General features: G+C 40.7%; 1 protein-coding gene across 2 annotated transcripts in view; it reads left to right on the top strand.

Annotated features, from left to right (window-relative positions):
• FMN2 (formin 2) overlaps nt 1–11,022 on the top strand; it is a 242,297-nt gene extending 231,275 nt beyond the window's left edge. For both annotated transcript variants that reach the window (XM_075924820.2, XM_075924819.2), the window contains exons 18-19: nt 6,380–6,461; nt 8,962–11,022. In XM_075924820.2, the coding sequence (XP_075780935.2) occupies nt 6,380–6,461; nt 8,962–8,988 (109 nt within the window). In that variant the 3' untranslated portion in view covers nt 8,989–11,022. The remainder of the gene's footprint in view (nt 1–6,379; nt 6,462–8,961) is intronic.
• The last annotated feature ends 6,057 nt before the right edge of the window (nt 11,023–17,079 follow it).

A 17,079-nucleotide genomic window follows, 5' to 3' on the forward strand; every position in this document is an offset into this window, starting at 1 on the left:
AGGATCTGCCTGCATGCGCCTCATTAAAGGATCAGGAGGCGGAGACAGATAGGTTAAGTAGCCCAAAGCCACACAATGAGTAAGTGGTTTGTCAGCAATTAGAATTTAGTAGTTCCTGGCTTCCAGCTTTGGGCCCTATCACTAGACCACACTATTTTTTTTTACTTACCACTTTTTCAGTGCCATAAATAAAATATTCACAAGCTCAAGGGAAACCCTTTTTTAGTATTGGCCATGTGACCTACTGAAACCTGGCTCATTGTTGCAGAACTTAGGCCACAGCACCCTGTACTACCTTACAAAGGAGCTTACAGTAGAATCAGGTCAAGTTCTCTGGACCTAATACTGTGTTGCACTATCCTGAAGAATGAGACGACCTAGTTTTCCAGTTGCCCAACTGGGAGACAAGACCTATTAAGAGTCCGAGTTTAATTGCCAATTGGCTTGTAACGTGTCTTGGCCAGACCTATGCTGCAGACACTCAAAGCTACTGTTAGAGATTTCAATATACATAATCAGGCCCAGATTAAAGATTACTGGAGTTCTGTACACTGTGAATGTTGTGTGGCCCCCACCTTCCTTAGAATAGATGGGGCACATACTATATAAGGCAGTCTGTATAGCAAAACATCGATGTGCTGCTCTCCTCTTGCCCCTGAGAACAGAGGTTACACCATGGAGTTACAGCAGACTTTCAGGGGGAGGGCGTGATGAGCCTGCTGATGGTTCAATAGCAATGGGAGGAGGCAAGTTTGGCAGACACACACTTCTGCCAAAGTCTGTGGAGGGTCAAATTGAGTGAGTGGCTAGGTGGCTCCTCTCCCTGCAGTCCCCAGCACTCTCCAATCCCCTCCTAGCCCACCAAGCAACTTGTCTCCCAGCCCTTCACAAACTACCCACTTCTTAGCCGCTCACCAGAGTGTCTCCCCAGGCTCAGCTCCATTCCCATGCTGGGCTAAGGCAGCTCCCTCTGATCCTCGCAGCTCAGCTCTGCTTGCTCCCATTGTCCACCCAGCACTCTGGCAGCCCTGCACGGCTCTGTTTGGCCAAGCTGTCCATCTGCCACAACCAAACCTGGGTGAGTGATGTTTAGACCTGGCATGAGTAGTAACTAGGGGTGCGTCTAGAGGTTTACCGGAGCGGTCGACAAAGGCTTCCCTTGTAGACCAATCCACGTCTAGATTGCCGCACTGTGCCGGATCATCTGATTGTCAGCACAGTGCAGTGACCATTTTTATTTTAATGAAGCGGGGATTATTTAAATCCCCACTTCATTATGTCGAGTAAACTACTTTACATGGCTCCATTGATGGAGCCATGTAGTCTAGACACACCCTAGGTTACTCAGTTGTGGTCTCATGTCCTCCAGTGGTCAGTGCCTCTCCTGAGATGTCTGTAAGTGCACACTGATTAATCCAGGCCTAGATAGAATGTATCCAGCTGTAATATCAAACTCCTCCATGGTTTGTAGTATTATTTGTGCTTGTTGGGTTTGAACTAATATCTGCAAACATTACCAGTACTGGAATTAACAACCCATGCTGTATCATGAACTACTCTACTGTCCTCTGGCAGCTCTTACTGCACTGCATAGAGGTTAGAGCAATTAATGTGTAAATCAGAATGAGTAATGAGTAAAGACTGTACACCTGTTAAACCAAGGGAATCCTTCATGTCACCAAAATGTTAGTCCTGCAGGCACAGCAAGTGTAATCATAGAATCCTAGGGCTGGAAGAGACCTCAGGAGGTCATCAAGTCCAGCCCCGTGCCCAAAGTATGACCAATCCCAACTAAATCATCCCAGCCAGGGCTTTGTTAAGCCAAGATTTAAAGACCTCCCCCACTGTAACTTGAGACCATTGCTCCTTATTCTGCCGTCCATCACTACTGAGAACAGACTCTCTCCATCCTCTTTGGAACCTCCTTTCAGGAAGTTAAAGGCTGCTATCAAGTCCCCCCTCACTCTACTCTTCTGCAGACTGAATAAGACCAAATCCCTCAGTCTCTCCTCATAAGTCATGTGCTCCAGCCCCCTAATCATTTTGGTTGCCCTCCGCTGGACCCTCTCCAATGCATCCACTTCTTTTCTGTAGTGGGGGGCCCAGAATTGGACACACTACTCCAGATGTGGCCTCACCAGTGCTGAATAAAGGGGAATAACAACTGCTCTAGATCTGCTGGCAATGTTCCTCCTAATGCACCCTTATATGCCACTAGCCTTCTTGGCTACAAGGGCATACTGTCGACTCCTATCCATCTTCTCATCCATTGTAATCCCCAGGTCCTTTTCTGCTGAACTGCTACTCGGTCCCCGGCCTATAATAATGCTTGGGATTCTTCCGTCCCAAGCACAGGACTCTGCACTTGTTCTTGTTGAACCTCATCATATTTATTTTGGCCCAATCCTCTAATCTGTCTAATTCACTCTGGACCCTATACCTGCCCTGCAACATATCTACCTCTCCCCCTAGCTTAGTGTCATCTGCAAACTTGCTGAGGGTGCAATCCATCCCCTCATCCAGGTAATTGATAAAGATGTTGAACAAAACCGGCCTTAGAACCAATCCTTGGGGTACGCCCCTTGAAACCGGCTGCCAATCATCATAATAATAATAATAATAATAATAATAGTCCTACTGAGGATAGAGTTAAGGTGTTCTGAACCTGGAAGCCCTTCTTGTTATGGGAAGTGAATTTCCTGAACAGTGTGTCCAGGATTCAATGTTAAATAATATGTCTCTTGCAGAATTCTTCATCCTCTGTCATTTATCATCACCCCACATGCTCCTTAGTACATTATATTAGAATTCACTAGGAAGGGAACAAAATAGAGCTTTATAGAAATGTAATAGGGTTATGAAGAAATTACTCTAAAATGTGTTGTTAGAGTTTTTTTATAGGGATATAATTTTCTATTCACTTCTGTAGCATAGATTTTTAAAAATTTAAAAGGAGATTTATTGGTCAACTTCTATAGGGCATTTTTCATATAGGACACAACCTACTTTTTCTTATCAGCTATCATTAAAACTGGTTGAAATATGGAAATTCACTAACATTTATGGTTGAATCTTCCTTTCTCTGACTAAAATTCAAAATTTTAAATAAACTTTGGCAATTTTATAATTGGAATAATGTCAACCAGCTCTAAGTTGCAATATAGTTACAATAGTTTAGAAATAATTCTCTGTTTAGAATGGAGGGAAAATTAATGTTTTATAACTCAAAACTTCCATTGATAAAGGTCAAATTGGAGCTCCTAATGCTCATGAATTACTTACAATATATAACTGGTTGTTTGTTGTTGTTGTTGTTGTTCCTATTGCTTTTTCTTGGAGTTACCTACATGTCCATGGCATCTCCCAGGAAATAGCCAAGTCAGCAACTCTGCATTCACTTGCAGTCCTCAACAGCACTGCCATATATGATCCTAAATAAAACACAATGGCCAGTATGTCCCACACATGGTTCATTTTTTTGGGAAAGAGCATGGCACTAAAGCATCCCTGATGTTACTGCACAGTGTCTTCCTGAATTAGTTTAGAAAAATATTGTGGTGTGTCTCATACCATCTGTTCATTGCATTGGTGGCTGTTAAGAAGTCTGAGTATTTGCAGGTATATTAATAATTTAATAGTACCAATGAATTTGTTGGTGAGATAGGGGCACAAACTAGGCCACATGGAGCTGTGCTGATTCTCACAAGCTAAGGATCTGACTCACTTTTGCTAAAGCAGGATATACCACTTATCTAGCAGCTATAATTGCATAAAATTATGGACTATGATAATATGTATTCATTTTAGAAATAGAACCTTTTTGATGCCTCTAATTTGTTGAGAGAGAGAAGGTGGGTGAGTTGATATCTTCTATTGGAAGCCCTTCCCCCGCACTTTTTAATAGATTATTAGGAAGTTACCATAGGGCAGAGTTTCTCACAAAACTTTTCTTCTTTCAACTGGGATCAAATTTACATAGAAGTTAATTGGATGGTTAATAGTTGGAAGTGCACAAAGTCCTGTGAACTTGACTGCGTTTTATACTGTCTAAGCCACTATTGTAAAACTACCACTACATCTTGGCTGCTACCTTTATTGAACCCATTTAAAACACCTTTTATAAAAGCCACATTACTTGGCTCTTAAGCATTTTTGCAGAGGCGCTATGTATATTGTGAAGCACCAGCTCATCTGCTTTTCATTTAGACTGGAAATCTTGCCGTTTCAAAATAATATATACATATAATTACCTTATTAAAAACTGTGCAATTAGAAATGTTCCTACATTTGTTAAATTTAAGATGTTGAGTGCAGCGAGAGCTTTAATTTCACTACTGGGAGAGAATCAAGATCAAAGCTTGCTTGTAAGACTATACAATTTGTGTTTGTGAAAAAGCTAGGGGCTTGTTGGCTGACATTGGATAAAAGGGACACTGACTTGACTCTACATTTTCAAACGTGCTCAGAGAATACAGCTAGGATCACATTCATTGGGTGCTAAGCACTTCTGAAACACAAGTCACTTGCATTGAAGTTTCTAAATGGGAGCTGGTCTCTTTTCAAAATCTGGCCCTTAATAACATAACAATTATTTTTTAAAAAAAATCTGCTTCTCACATTGCTCCTTATAGTCACAGCAAAATAGCAGACATGCAAGTGGTTTGGAGAATGTCCATAGGGACCAGCCCAAGGATGTATCATTTGTCTCTTTACTCATTCCTTCAACATCTTTTTCCTGTTTATTTCTCACTGTTGGATGATGATGAAAAGGCAAAGTAAGCTGTCTCCAAAGCTGACACTGCTCGTAACTATACGGAAAGTCAGCGTGGGCTTTACCTGATTCTGTTTCTGCTATACTTTTATACATCGCCATTCCTCACTCAAAAGTCCCATCCCATTAAAAATCACTGTATGCAAAGTAACCCAAAGAGGCCTCTAAAGGTTCAAAGATGGAATGCCAAACTTAGTATCAATGCTTAGAACCCCTAATGGCAATCTCAGATCAATCAAAATCATTTTACAGGGTGTCCTGGAGCTCAGCTGAGCTGGGTTCTCACAGGCTACTGACAGGAGTAGGTTCAAGAGGCTAGTACTCTATTGACAACTCTCTGCTGCTGCTGGAGCCAGGGCAGTTTATCCTATCATAAATTCGGTGTTTGCTGAGCATCACTGAATTAGGTCCCGACTTACAGCCCTCCTCGTCTGCGGGATCTTTAATAGTCCCATTGCAAACAACCCTCAGCTTTGGAATCTATTCCTCTTCTTTGGTCTGAAGTAGCCCAAGTGTGCCTTATGTTCAGTCTCTTCTGCAAAGAGCTGTCTATTTACACAGGCTTTTGGAAAGGAAGGAACATAATGAGGGCTGAAAAATATTGCAAAACAATGATTGGTCCTGCAGCACCTTAGAGACTAACAAAAAACGTAGCTAGTTCGTGGGCATAAGTCACTTCTTCAGATGAAAGGTTGTTTTTGGAGGGGGAGAGAGCATTGCTTGAGCTTGTTTTACTGTAGGTTAGAGATTATATGTTTAGCGAGGGGTAAGGAGCAACCATTAGCTTTCTTTTAACATCTGGTAAAAGTGTCTGAGTAGACATGGGTGGCAGTGGCTTTGTACACACATTTTGTAAATCAAAACGTAAATACTTGTGTGAGAGAGGATTCCAGACCTGCTTCTAACCCTGCAATCACTTACTACTGTGATCAGTCTCACAGATGTCAGCTCCTAATAATAAGCACTATCCTGGCAGCAAATGATCACAGAATCAGCCCCATAGTTTGTAAACTTTTCTAAGGTTACAAAAACTTGTAGGGTTTTTTTTTAATTCAAAACCAAGTTTCTTAAACTATGAATATGTAAGCAAAAAGAGGGAAATTTGTGTTGAATCATTTTACACATTTCTGCCAAAATGAATTCAGTCATTGGATAAATGAAGGACAGATTGGGGAATGGCCGTGGTTAAGCGTGGCAAACCCTTTGTTGGCAGTAAGCATATGGTGAAATGTTGAGGGATCATTTAAAAAATGTAAAAACCAAATGATGGAAATGTAGTTTCCAATACGTACACTTGCAGAGTGACTCTGTGTCAGTATATTTTTATCAATGATATATTTGCATCCTACGTTTAATAATATGATAGAGAATATGATTTTTACATATGCTAATTAGAAGTGATTGCATCTTTACTGGTACAGTGCTCTTCATGGTTGCATACTAGCAAATACTTACTATAAATGATGTTTTGCAGACCACTGCAAATTAGTGAATGGGTGGGAAGTTACACATTTGTTGTCTGTAAGGTTTATCTTTGATTTATGTACTATGCTGTCTTGAAAATGGCTTTAACCCTGTGAAATATTCTTTAACATTTTCTCTCTTCAGGGTTAAAGAAGCAGAGGAAGTGTGCAGACAGAAAAAGGGGAAATCGCTTTATAATATAAAACCAAGACATGATTCTGGAATAGTAAGAATGGATTGCATTATTATTATTATTATTATTATTATTATTAGTCTGTTAACTTTCTTTCTCTTTATTCTTTTTGTATTTCATATGTACATTATCCTGACATATTTAGTCATTTATTTTTAAATGTATCTGAATTTAGCATTTTTGTGAAAGGTACCAGATTGACAGTCCAGGAGACTGAAGTCCTATATTTATCCACAGAACAGATTCAGCACAGGTAGTGGCAGTGAAACTTTCCCCACACTGTCCACCAATGTGCTTTTAGCCCCCTGAACCTGGAAGAGACTTTGTGGATAAGGAGATAGTTCAGTCTCCAAACCCATCCAGTGCTCAGCCCCATTGCCCATGCTTCCAATTGTTGCCAAGCATGATGAAGGATTTTGTGATGTGGTAACCTGTTCCTTGGGAGTTGGGCCACTGAAGACCTGTTAGATGCCAGTGACTGTACATCACTATGGACCTTAGCTGGATTGGAAACAGAGGCCAAGAAAAAGAAGATATTCTGGTGTTACTAATCTCTTGAGCTATACATAGCTCCCTACAAACTATGGCCTTCTTCCTGAAGATACTTGCATGCATCATTAGTTTTAAGCCCATGAGTCATTCTTAATAATTTCAAGGGATTTACTCAAATTGTGAAGTACATGCATAAGCATTTTTAGGATTTTGACATATTTTACAAAGGCTCGATTTTTTTTCCCAATAGAAAATTAATCTGGTCCCTAACTTTCATCATGTCTGCCTATGCTTCTTTTTTGACAATATTTTAAACTGAATTACTAAGAACATAAGAACAGCCATACTGGGTCAGACCAAAGGTCCATCTAGCCCAGTATCCTGTCTACCGACAGTGGCCAGCACCAGGTGCCCCAGAGAGGGTGGACCGAAGACAATGATCAAGCGATTTGTCTCCTGCCATCCCTCTCCAGCCTCTGACAAACAGAGGCCAAGGACACCATTTTATCCCCTGGCTAATAGCCTTTTATGGACCTAACCTCCATGAAATTATCTAGCTTCTCTTTATACTCTATTATAGTCCTAGCCTTCACAGCCTCCTCTGGCAAGGAGTTCCACAGGTTGACTACACGCTGTGTGAAGAAGAACTTTCTTTTATTAGTTTTAAACCTGCTACTCATTAATTTCATTTGGTGTCCTCTAGTTCTTCTATTATGGGAACTAATAAATAACTTTTCTGTATCAGCCCTCTCCACACCACTCATGATTTTATAGACCTCTATCATATCCCCCCTCAGTCTCCTCTTTTCTAAACTGAAAAGTCCCAGTCACTTTAACCTCTCCTCATATGGGACCCGTTCCAAACCCCTAATCATTTTAGTTGCCCTTTTCTGAACCCTTTCCAAGGCCAAAGTATCTTTTTTGAGGTGAGGAGACCACATCTGTACACAGTATTCAAGATGTGGGCGTACCATAGTTTTATACAGGGGCAGTAAGATATTCTGGGTCTTATTTTCTATCCCTTTCCTAATAATTCCTAGCATCCTATTTGCCTTTTTGACCGCCGCTGCACTCTGTGTGGAAGTTTTCAGAGAACTGTCCACGATAACTCCAAGATCTCTTTCCTGATTTGTCGTAGCCAAATTAGCCCCCATGACTATTGTCATGTCCCCTCTCCCCCCCCCCCAAAAAAAATTAGTTTGTTTTGTATTTAATGCTATTTTATGAATCATTATGACACGTGACACATGTCCTTGAAATGAAACATGTTGTCATTTACCATAATCTCTCTGGCATAATCCAACACGCTAAGAAAAGAATTATTGCTGTTGTTTCTCATAGTAACTGGCCATGGTTAGTGACACAGGAAATGTAAATGAAGTAATAGCTTGGCTAGGAAGGGTAAACTAGATCTTAGTTTATCAAATTATTTGTAATCACATCAAGATGTAGGCTTTAAAACTTGTTTGGTTGTTTTTCTTCACTTTGTAAGAACAAAATCATGAGTGTCTCTGCTATTTTTTAAGAATAACCATGCATTTAAATAATATTTATAATCAGGGCTCACTGAACCACGGCGAGCCCCACTCGCCAGCCATGCTGTCCAGCGATCTGCGCATGCGCAGATCGCCCGAACCCAGCTCTTCCGGGTTACAATCTACTCGCCACAGGCGAGTAGATTGTATTATTTGTCAAGCCCTGTTTATAATTAATTTTATTGCTATTGTGTCTAAAAACTCCAAGTGGGGATTAAAACTCCATTGTTCTAGATCCTGTACATACAACAACAGGATGGACTCTGTCCCGCAATGCTTACAATATAAATAGTTACAAACATTAGGAAAAAAAGATATTTCACAGACATGGTTCATTGTCATATAATTTAAATCTGTTCAAAACTAAATTTGCTGCAGAGTTTTATAAATCAACTATATATTAGTTACAATTGAAGATTAGCCTATATATCCCTGCGCTTCACATATTTGTATAGTATATATTATTTACATATGGTAACTTACTTTCTTATGGTCTTTCTTTTCAGAAAGCAAAGATAAGCATGAAGATTTGAGAGAAGAAATGCAAAAGCCATTGCCACTTGATCAGTAAAATTCAATACATCTGTTGGGGGCGGGAAAGCAAACTACATCATTCAGATCATTTGTTTTCTTCTTGGCCTTTCAAATTTGCTTTTTGTTCTCTAGAGTTTCTCACTGATAGATGTATACTGTACATTCATGAATGAGTGTAATCATTGTAATGGAGTGCCCAGCAATAGACTAGTTGTGGACTTGAGACATATTCTTCATGTCCCATGCCTCGTTCTCTACCCAAACCTGGTATTTTGTAATGTTTGTGGCATAATACCAGTAGACCAAACAAGCAAGCATAAGAGGCAGCATCTGCATCAGTTGTGAACATGCCGAAAATTCTGTTAAAACTGAGCTTCACAAGAATGCTACTCGTTATAGTAAAATATTTCCATTCCTACTGGCAACATCTGTCTAACACAAATACTCCATGGCACTGCATTTAGATTAGGGAAAGAAATGTTACTTCTAGTGACTTGTTTGTATCCGTTTCATGTCGACATTCGTAGTTTGTATTTTGAATCGTTAAGTGCTGTTTATACAGTATAATCAATGCTTTCTCAATTTGTTTGGTTGCCCTCCATGACTAAATATTTGTGGAACAAGATGTTTACCGTAACTATCTTTAAAATCGATAAGGCAGCATACTTTTTCTTCATCTTTTGCCAGACAGTGAATAGTGGGAGTTGGAAAATCTGAATCAAAAACATTTAAGGAAAAAGCTCAAATACAGAAAATCACAGGAGTACTTCAGAGGATAAAAGAGGAACTTGGGCACTATATCTTGGTAGCATGTGAAGCGGCTAATTTGTGTACTGAAAAACCCAAGAAAAACTCGTAATACTGCTGATTATTTGAGTCAAATAAGATTCTCAGGACAATGATGTTTCTAGCCAGACTTCCTTTCTGAATTATATTTTTAATAATTTAAGACTCCCTTTAACAAGGATATTAAAAGATACATCTAGGAATTGGAGAAATACAGTAGTTGACTCTAGTGACAAAACAAAGGCTGACTACTAATGCATGTCAATTTCACATTGAAATCATTGTCATAAATTTTTATCTCTAAGTAGTTTGTACCATTGGCTAGGAGGTAATGGACATCTGTGACTATGCTTTCCTTTTTAATCCATGTGATATGGAAATTAAACTAAGGGTTTATCAATTTTGATTTGTTGAGCCAATAAAGACCCTCTGCCCCAGATGTAACTACTGACCCTAACATGAATTGGCCTTGTAATCATTCTCTTCCGAAGCACTCTTTTCTTGGAAACAGCGATGTGTAGAGTGAATTAGGTGCACATGCTCACAATTTCTTAGCATTGAAGACACAGGGGTCATGTAAACTTCTGAGTGGCTTGAGGTCTAACCTGCTAGGTTGGATTATTCTCTGTCTAGTCTAATAGAGCATAAGACATTCCTGGCTCTCTAGAGGCACATATACTGTACCAGATGTCATAAGGCCAATGTAAAATATGACCTCAGGAATCCATTGCTCTTCACTTAAACAAAGCACTAGAAAAGATGTTCTTCACGTGTGTGAAAAATAAGTCTCCTGTAGCTTGATAAAACTATATGAAATTCTGTGCTAACAATAATCTCTGGTAAGAATGTGATTACCAAGAATTGAGTTCTGAAATCATGTGTTGTTGGGAGTAATGTTACTTCTTGCAAAAGGGAAAAAGAGATCATTTGCTGTTATGAGTAACCTATGAAAAGTAACTTAAAAATAAAGTTCATCTTAATGGCACTGATTCAAACCCATGTTTGTATTTATGTAAACTATGGTCTTTTGCTCTTAACTTCTGCATTTATTTTTATTTAAGTGCAAGGATGCAGTAGCATGTTTTGAATTTGTAGCCTTCCTGTTCCCTTCAGTAACTACAGTATGTATATTACCATACTAAATGAAATAATAGGATATCTAACAGAGATCGCTATGTGCAATACTGTATTTAGTGTTTCTACTTCAATTTTTTAGAATGTTAATTTATATGAAAATAAAAGGAATAATGAGACCAACATTAGTTTGTTTTTCCTTCACTGATCATTATGCTGTCTCAAGGAGGACCCTGCTTCTTCCTTGGAAGCAGCACACTGCCCTATGCCATAATGGAGAACAAGATGAAATGCCACTCAAGCATCTTTCTCAGAATGAATCAGCTCTGATGAATTGAGGTGACCTGAATGTCCCTTTTCACTCTGTGTAAAATGTTAATTCTCTTAGTAACCTGTGGTTTAATTGTTTTTTCAGGTTCAATTGGGAGAATTCCTCCAATGCATTTATATGTGTATAGGGCAACTACTTACCCCTTCGAACTCCATTAGCACATGGAGGCTTTGGGCCGCCTCGTGTATACATTTCACACTGCTGAATGCTGGAAGCTCTGTGGCATAGTGACATATATTGAAATAGAAAAAGTTTATATACCAAACTATTCCATTTACACTTAGTCTCTAGCAAGCGCAAGAGGTCCGCAGAGAACTAGAGAATACTTTGAGTAAAAGAAATTACTCCACCTCACCCTTTTAATGAAGGTTAAGGCTTAGATCCTCAAATATATTTAGTTTCCTAACTCTTCTATTGAAATCAGGGGAAGATAGTTCCTGAGTACCTTTGAGGAGAAAGACCTAAAACCCTTCAGTGTCATGACTGAACTTAAAGTGTTGAAACGAGCATTTATTTATAAGGTAATATAGCATCATGGGCAAAATTAATCTATTTTCGGTGAAAGTGCTAAAACCTTTTATTAGGCCAGGATATGTTCGTCAGTATTATACCTCTGGATTTGTCAGCCTAGTTCCCAGCTACTAGTAAAGACACTCCAGTTCTGAGGATGAATAATAGGTTGTTGCTGATGGTTATACCCTAAATTGCGGCTTCATAGTCTTGCACAATCTTCTACTATCTCCGGTCCCCCTGAAGTTTTTGTTCTAGGTCGCCCAGGATCCTTTTTCTTTGTCACTTTTCATCTGCCACCACTAGGGGCCACTCTCCAATGTGCATTGCAATACCTAATGCCTAGCCATTCTGGTAGCCCAGTGAAAACCTCGGCTTCAACTTAAATGCCCCATGTATTATGTGGGGAGATCGAGGTATCTAAGAAAGGGACTCTCTGAATCCAGCAAGCTGAGTGGGGAGTGGATGAAGCTACCCACAAGTGAAAATGAAGAGGAAATGGAAGGTGGTAAGGCTTCAGATCCACAAAGATCTGCCTAAATACCACTGATCTGGGGCTCAAGATATTGATTGATGGAGGTTCCTCAGCCATGAACTCTCTCCTCGGGTTAGGAGCCCTTTTGTGTGCCAAACCAGAGAGCGATCCCCCAACAGAACCGAATGCCCAGAATTCAAAGCACCCACGTGGTCTGTGGGGCACCTGATCTGGAGCAAGGATTGATCCCAGATTTCCAGCATCTGTGGTAAGTACCAAGCCACAGGGAATTCTAGGCTGGCATGCTCTCTTGACTGTTCCACTTTGTGTTAAATACTTAACTCTTCTCTGGACCAGCTAGAGGTTGACTCCACAACCTTCTGATTAGACCACTGGGAGACCAGTGTCATATCCCTTTGCCCAACCAGGGAGAGCAAGGATTTAAATGTGACTCATCCACAGCTCATGTGAGTGCTCTAACCAGTGAGTTTAATAAAAATTCCTTGGGTAGCTGTGTGGCGGAGGGAGCACACATTAGACCAATTGTTGCTAACAAAAGGGGACACATTTTTACTGCTGTCCATGGAATGGTTTGCGCCAACAGTTAGTGCCAAAAGGAATTTCCGCACCTAACTGCCGCTTTAAGGTCTAAAGCTAAACTTTCGCATACCCTGCTCAGCAACTGCCTAGCCCAGGGAGTGCTTCGCATTGCTAGGCACCCAACGTTTCCACAAGTAAAGGGCTGATGGTACCTAACTGGCTGGTGCTGGAAATGTGCACTGAGGCCTGAACAAAGCTCATGCTTGAACCTCAGTAGGTGCCTCTAAATAGGACTGTCTTCTCCTGTAGCGCTAAAGGTTATAGAGGTACCACATATGGCTTTTTGGGGCAGGGTCTGGTGAGTCAAGAAAGGGCATAGACAATTAGCTCCAGAAGAGGGGGCATGGCTGTGAACCCTGAGCAGTGCGGGGTGCCTATCTCTGGCCTGGATTTCAGAGCCGAGGTCCAGGTTCTCAAAGGTATTTAGGTATTTAAAATGTATTGAAAAGTGCTTAAATATATTTGAGGACCTAAGACCCTCACCTCATCCTTACTGAACAGCTTTGATGGCACTCCCCATGGTGGCTTCTGATGTCTCTTAAGCACCCCAGGCATTGCTTAGGGAGCCAATCAGAGACCCTCGCAATGCACAGCCTACATTTCCTGCATGCATCTAGGCGCTAGTGAATTTGGCCTGTTAGCTGCCAGAGCAGAGTTGACTGGCACCATTTTGGAGCCCACACTTGACTTTTCATGGTGAAAGCTGCCCTCTGTATTTACATTTCAGCTCCATCTTGCACATGGTACTACAAGTCGTGACTAAACCTAAGTGCCTCACAGATCTTTAGGCAAATTTGAGAGGTCCTGAGTGCTCTGGTATAATGATTAAGGGGGGAGAGGTGTGGTTGGTTCTTTTTTCTACTGTGATGTGAGCAATATATAGCTTAGTTTGTTTTAATGGCTTTCAGGGAAATTGCAGCTGAAATTTCCAGCCTGGGTTCAGCCCCAGACTGGTGCATTACCCACTATTACTTAAGCAAATTGCAGCAGCCTGAATGATTGCTTCATGCCTGATATACAGATGTGGCTCACTCAGAATGAGAATGTCAGTGTGGCTTTTATAAGTGGCTATAAAAGACTTGTGTTGTTTTGCTTTGCAAATTGAAACCTTGAGGACATATGGTACTTCAATGACTGTGTCTCTAGCGATTTAACAGTACTTAGCGCTAACATAGCACGTTCAGCTGTATAGCTCATCGCACCTCACAAAAGTAATGAACTATTAACAAACCTACTTTTACAGATGAAGCAATTGACAACTTAAAAAAAAATCTATGGCACGTATGTGGTTGCCATCACTGTAATATCTGAGCCCCTTCACAGTATTTGTCCCTACCCCACTGAGAGACAGAAAAGTACGGTTATCACTCTGCTCCAAATGCCTTAAAAGCACAGACATTTTATAAAGCAAGAGAAACTGATGAATTTGGGAGTGTGTGTTCCTAAAGTTGCATGTAGCCTCATTAATCTGAGTCAGGATTCTGTGCAGTCAGTAATTCTATGACTATATGGCATGTCTTCAATGTGTGTCAATTTGCCATTGCTGAAGCTCATACTGTATTTGCCTTGAAGGATCTAGCATGCTCGCCACCTATTGTCATGGGGGAAGAAACTTGGATTATACTGCATACTCTTGGCATTGGGCAGCTGGAGGCTGGGAAGGCATAGCTAAGGCTAGGGGTTCCTAAACCCAAAATTGCGATACTCGACCCCACTGCTCATCCTGAACATTAGGTCCTAGCTAAGCTCCACCAGGATTCACAAATAAGACTTTATCCCACCCATCTCACTTAGGGGACTCGATGCAGTAGGCATAATCAAAGCACCTCCTTCTGTAACCTTCACTTACTCATTCGTGCTTACATAGGAGACACCAAGCTTCAAACCTTGACACTACCTGATACAGAACAGAGATTTCAACCCAGGCCTAGAACCCTCCCAGCTGAATAGCTTGAACTCAGGTCATGGGTAAAAAGCCTTGCATAGATATTTAGATGCACAGGCTGTGTATTCTTTTCTTCCACATAGCTGAACAAATAAGTTTCCCTTTTATTTCTGACTATTTAATGCACTAATTTTAAGAGACCTCTCCACCACCAGCCATACCTTACTAAGATATAAAATCCTTTGTTATGCCTCAAAAATCTATGGAAAGATACTTTTAACATTCATATAGTGAAATTTCATTAACATGTCTTGTTATGAAAATCACAAAAAATAAATTAGTGTTTCTAAACCAGTGAACTTTATGAACGCACTAATCTCTGATTAATTTAAAATAATGTCTTTGTTTCAGCGAGTTTACATATAGCATAATTGGGAATGATTACTTTATGATGAAGGCTTAAGAGTATATGTAAAATATAAAATTAACAAATACTGATGAAGAAAATGTAAACCAGAAGAGCTACATCATGTATGCCATAATATTTAAGGTTGTATTCAGCAGGACAACTGACTTACCCTTACTACAAAGTTTTGGCAAATGAATCTGACAAGTTTCAGGTGTTAACAAAAAACCTGAAACTGACTTTTTTATTCCCCAATTTAGTGTGTTTTATTAAGTACCTTCTGCATGTCCAGTCTTCAGAGACTGGCATGTGGTGGAAAATATGCTCAATTTTCTTTAGAAAGAAATTTTAGAAGAGTGGTTGTTCCAAATGTCATTTGCTACATTTGGATTCAGGGATTTTGCTGGAAAGGGTGAGCAGAAAGGAGAGAGAGAGAGACAGGAGGGAGGAAGGGGTTTCGGTATAGCAGGATAAGGGTATGGAGGAGTCCATAGGCTGGAGAGCTTGCCTGCCCAAGTAGCAGCTTCACCACCACTCTCACATCTTGGGGGTTAGGCTGTTCCCCTGGGTTGTAGGAAATCCTGGTTCAAATGCCCCATGGGCCAGTTCAGCAGGGCTGTGCAGAGGCATTTCCTGACTCCTAGGTGAGCATCCTTTGTGCTGGGTCATCCTTGTACAAACCATCACCACCACCCCCTTCTCAAGAGGCCATTGTCTTTTGAGGGGTTTTCGTACTTTGACACAGCCTCAAGCCACAACCCACCTTAGCCTAGCCCCTGTATCCCTGAATGGGCCTCAGATGAGCAAATGCAGAATTCTATTCAAATCTCTTCTCCTCAGGCAGGGAAAAGGAAATTGAACCAGCCTCTACCCCTCCCACCTACTGACCTCTGCTTGTGCTTCCTGGCCAGGAACTGCTTTGGTTCCAAAATCATTTCCTTGGAATACCCAAACAACTGGGGTGAGAGGGGTGAGGAAAGAGACTGAGGCCTACCATCTAACCTTTAGCTTAGTGGTTAGGGGGCAGCACCTGTAGCTCACCGTTCAGGTTGTTGATTTCATGGAACAAGTTAGTATATTTGCACATTTAAAAACTTTGGATTGTTAGCTACTTCAGTGTGTCAGAGGCAAGTCCTGCTAACAGACATTCTCCTTGCACTCAAGTAGCTAAGATCTACCTACTTCAAAAGAGGTGGCTTTAAATCATGATGTTAAATAAAATAAGCAGCCCCTCTTAATAAACACAACTACTTTAGAACATTTGGCACAGAAAAAAATTCTTGGAAGTTTCATGTTCTAAGGGTTAGCTCCAGTGTCACAATCTCTAGTGCAGATGGTTGAAGTATTGATGTGAGCAAACAGGCTAGCTAGAGTTAAAAAGCTTCATCCATTTGTTAAAACCTTGTCTTTTCATTAAATTGTGAATTCTACAAAATGATCTCTAAACATACACACAAGGGGATGTTACTGGTAGATTACTGTAGAAACCTCTTGATTTCATTCCAACTGACTAACAGACTTTGGCAAAAAGTCTTCAAAACTTGGAAGAATCATTTACTTTGTTGAGGACAAGAGACCATAACAATGCAAGAACCACACATTCCTGATATCTGTTATGTTACCATCTTCTCTCCAGCCCAACCCCATACTGGGAATCTCTCTCCTCCTTTCAATATACAAACAAGTGCACAAGGTACCCTTTTATGCCCTTACATGGGTCATCTGCATTGTGGTTAGCATCATGTAAGCTGAGGCTTAATGCAAGGCTTGTGTAGGCAGGCAGGCCAGCCATTCATGAGGCCTTGGCTCTGCCCTCACCCGAGCTGGGGAAGGTTATTACCTTTTTGCTCGGAGGGGAGGAACATCATGTCTAGAGTAGGTTGGATCAGGCTTGTTCCTATGCACGCCCAGTGCTATTGCCACATGACTCAAAAGGCTAAGCAAAGTGAGCTCTTGCAGAACCAGGGATTGAGCCAAAAGGGGTAAGATACTGACATCAGAAGAAAAAACCCACGCACCTGGA

The sequence above is a fragment of the Pelodiscus sinensis genome, chromosome 3 (assembly GCF_052426305.1).
Source record: "Pelodiscus sinensis isolate ZL-2025 chromosome 3, ASM5242630v1, whole genome shotgun sequence".
Classification (NCBI taxonomy): domain Eukaryota; kingdom Metazoa; phylum Chordata; order Testudines; family Trionychidae; genus Pelodiscus; species Pelodiscus sinensis.